Source organism: Anarrhichthys ocellatus, unplaced genomic scaffold, assembly GCF_004355925.1.
Source record: "Anarrhichthys ocellatus isolate YVR2014 unplaced genomic scaffold, GSC_Weel_1.0 scaffold11, whole genome shotgun sequence".
NCBI lineage: Eukaryota > Metazoa > Chordata > Actinopteri > Perciformes > Anarhichadidae > Anarrhichthys > Anarrhichthys ocellatus.
The window spans coordinates 2,044,941-2,047,959 of NW_022280041.1; the positions used below are offsets into that span (position 1 = coordinate 2,044,941).

A 3,019-nucleotide genomic window follows, 5' to 3' on the forward strand; every position below is an offset into this window, starting at 1 on the left:
GTGTGTGTGTGTGTGTGTGTGTGTGTGTGTGTGTGTGTGTGTGTGTGGAGACAGAGTTCAGAGGCCAGCATCGCATTGGAGGATATCCGGCCAGTCGTAGGTGTGTGTTTCTCCAACATGTGTGCTCGCACGTGTGCGCCGTGTGTGTGTGTAATTTGATTTCCCTTTGAGGTGAGCGCTGCCTCCTGAATGAACTGCGCTCCAGACTCTTTCCTGAGGTTTCACTCCCGGCTACAATGGGATCTTTTCTGCCGCTGTCGGGTTTGTTATATAAGATAAGATTCATTTAATGGATCTCGGAGGGGAAACCGGTTTATTACAGCGGCGGGCGAGCTGAGCTGCTGTCTGGAGAACAAACAGAGGAAATTGTATGAAAGTATGTCACTGAAATGATCACTTAATTGAATTGCACTTCTTTATTGTTACGTTGTATTCCAGGAACAGTTTGACCGCTTCTCAGAATTCTAACGACTGGATTACTTCACAGGAATATTAGTGTGTCGCACATGTTGCTTTATTTATTAATCTCTTTGCATTAGCTGGTGGTTTTCAGAGAGTGATGGTAACGGCATTGTTGTCCAAAGTTAAAATAACCTTTTGTTGTCCGATGCAACAGGATGTACAACCAGATGTTACGTAGCTTCCTTAACACTGGAAAGGGTTATTTAAGTTTGAATAATAAGATAAAGCTGCATTTTATAGCTACAGGCATTATTATAATAATTCCATAAAATAGTAGACGGGGAAATAAGTGTTTTTAATATATTTGATTCCATCATCATAGCAAGTTGTTGTTCGTCTACAGGCTGATCCCATGTGAATGCAGCACTATGTGGAGTTTATACAGAGGAGGCTTAACAACAACTGGATGGTGCGTCACAGCTAATAAGCTAATAGGATAGCTTCATCCATTCTGAACCCTCTTGCTCTGTGAAACGGCGGCACTATCAAGACTGCTTGCTGTTGCTCAATTAGAAAACAAATCCCATATTTTAACTTGGAAATATTGGAGTTTAAAACAAATAATGGAGCTTTTTAATTTGAGTCGAAAGAGTTAAAGTCAAAGCACAGATTTCTGGGTAAACTACATTCACAGTGACTGATGACAACATTTACAAATGCAATAACACAAGAAACAGAGTCTCATATATGTGATTAGAGCACAATTACATGATTATCTTTGTGTCTGATTGTGTGTACATTTGCACACGGTGGGTTTGTGTGAGTAATGTTTGTTAATCACATGTAGGTGTGTTTGTGTGTGTTCTCTCTCTCTCTCTCTCTCTGTCTCTCTCTCCTTTTACCTCATTTTCATCTCTTTGCTTCATTCTGTTGGAATGCAGACGTCGAGGTCAAGGCCACGGCTGGTCACCCAGACTTCACACACACACTCAATCAAACCCACACAAACACATGTTTGGGTTTCTGTATTAATGCGTTGTCATGTACTTCCTCATCCGCTGCTTTTATTCCTATTATGCTACTTCATCATTCTGACTGCACCTGAACACAGCACACTTGATTAATGCTCACTGTGTGTGTGTGTGTGTGTGTGGGGGGGGGGGGGGGGGATCTCCTTCTGATTACCAATGTGCGTGCATGTATGCATGTTTGGTTCGTCACTTTCATTCAGTGTTTATGTGTAGTTCATGAAAGCTTTTGCTGTTCTCAACTGATAAAGTATGTCTGGAAAATAATGCTCGGATGTACACAGGAAGTGGTTTATTTGTGGTTTGTTTAGATTAAAGAGAAGAAGAAGCGTTGTCACCGAGACCTCACCCCTCGCTCTCTGCCTCCCCCTCTCTCCCCCCTCTCTCTCCCTCTCAGGGTAAAGTGGCCCAGACAGCCTGCATGTCTGCCTGTAAACACATCTCCACCTCCCTGACGCAGCTCCCGCTCGACCCGGAGGTCAGACAGATCTCCATGGGAGCTCTGCACCAGCTCAACACTGACGTCAAGGAGTGCGAGGGTGAGTGTCGTCGTCTAGTTTCTAAATAAGCACACTTGGCTTTGACCCTCTGAACCCCAACACCCGCCGGCAGGACAATAACAAACACTGTATCATAGCCAGAAGATATGAAACCATCTGCCAAAAATCAAGCTGAATTTCTCTGGGGGGAGTTTTTAATTAAACATCAAAATTAAAACTTAGTTTTGGCTTCTGCATATAAATTATTGTTTAAAGAAAACATGCTTTTCAATCCTGCTGGTGGGTTTTGGGGTTCGGAAGGTTAATAATATTTACCCCCCCCTTCGTCCTTCATGTCAGACCCATCAGTATTTAATTTACTGTATCTTCACTTATTTCCTTTGTTTTGTCCTTTCCATGTTCCCTTTGTCTCCTCCCCTTCTTCCGTGCTTCTGTCCTTCTTTACTTCTTTAATTCACCGACGTCTGTCTTCTTTCCTCACATATTTAGGCCTTTTATTCATCTCGGATGGAAAGTAGCAAGTCTAAACGTGCCTGAACTGAGCACCTCCCCATCAGTGGCTTCTGTTAAAGCGAGCTCGAGTGGTGCCGTGTGTGCAGTTTTCATTTAAAAGCGCAGGGGGCGCTATGCATCAACTGGTTACAGTTAGAGGGGGGGGGGGGCATCTTCTCTAAAAGTCTTTACATGTCACTTTCTCTTCTCTCATCTTCTCTTTTCCCCCCGTTCGTCTTTGTCCTCCCTCTTTGCTTCTTTCCTCACATCCTCCCCCCCACTCTTTCCTCCATCTTTTCTCCTCTCTCCTTCCCCCCTTCTCCTCTCTCATCATCTCTACCTCCTCTCTCCTTCCCATCCTATCCTTGCTGCTTTTCTCTTCTTCCTCCCTCTCTTCCTTCACCTCCCTCCCCTCTCGCCTTGTTTTCTGAGACTTAAAGATGCAGGGCGCTTGCAGATAAAGAAGGGGGGAGGAATGAAAGGGTGCGAGGCGTCGTTGGCTCAGTTTTTACATGATCAAGGTTCTTAGAGTCACAGGGCGGGTCGCACGGTGTGTGTGTGTGTGTGTGTGTGTGTGTGTGTGTGTGTGTGTGTGTG

At 44.5% G+C, this 3,019-nt stretch overlaps 1 protein-coding gene across 5 annotated transcripts in view; it reads left to right on the top strand.

Moving 5' to 3' along the window:
• Nucleotides 1-3,019, top strand: part of exoc6b (exocyst complex component 6B) — a 66,397-nt gene that overhangs the window by 41,054 nt on the left and 22,324 nt on the right. For all 5 annotated transcript variants that reach the window (XM_031851123.1, XM_031851124.1, XM_031851125.1 and 2 more), the window contains one exon: nucleotides 1,828-1,969. In XM_031851123.1, the coding sequence (XP_031706983.1) occupies nucleotides 1,828-1,969 (142 nt within the window). The remainder of the gene's footprint in view (nucleotides 1-1,827; nucleotides 1,970-3,019) is intronic.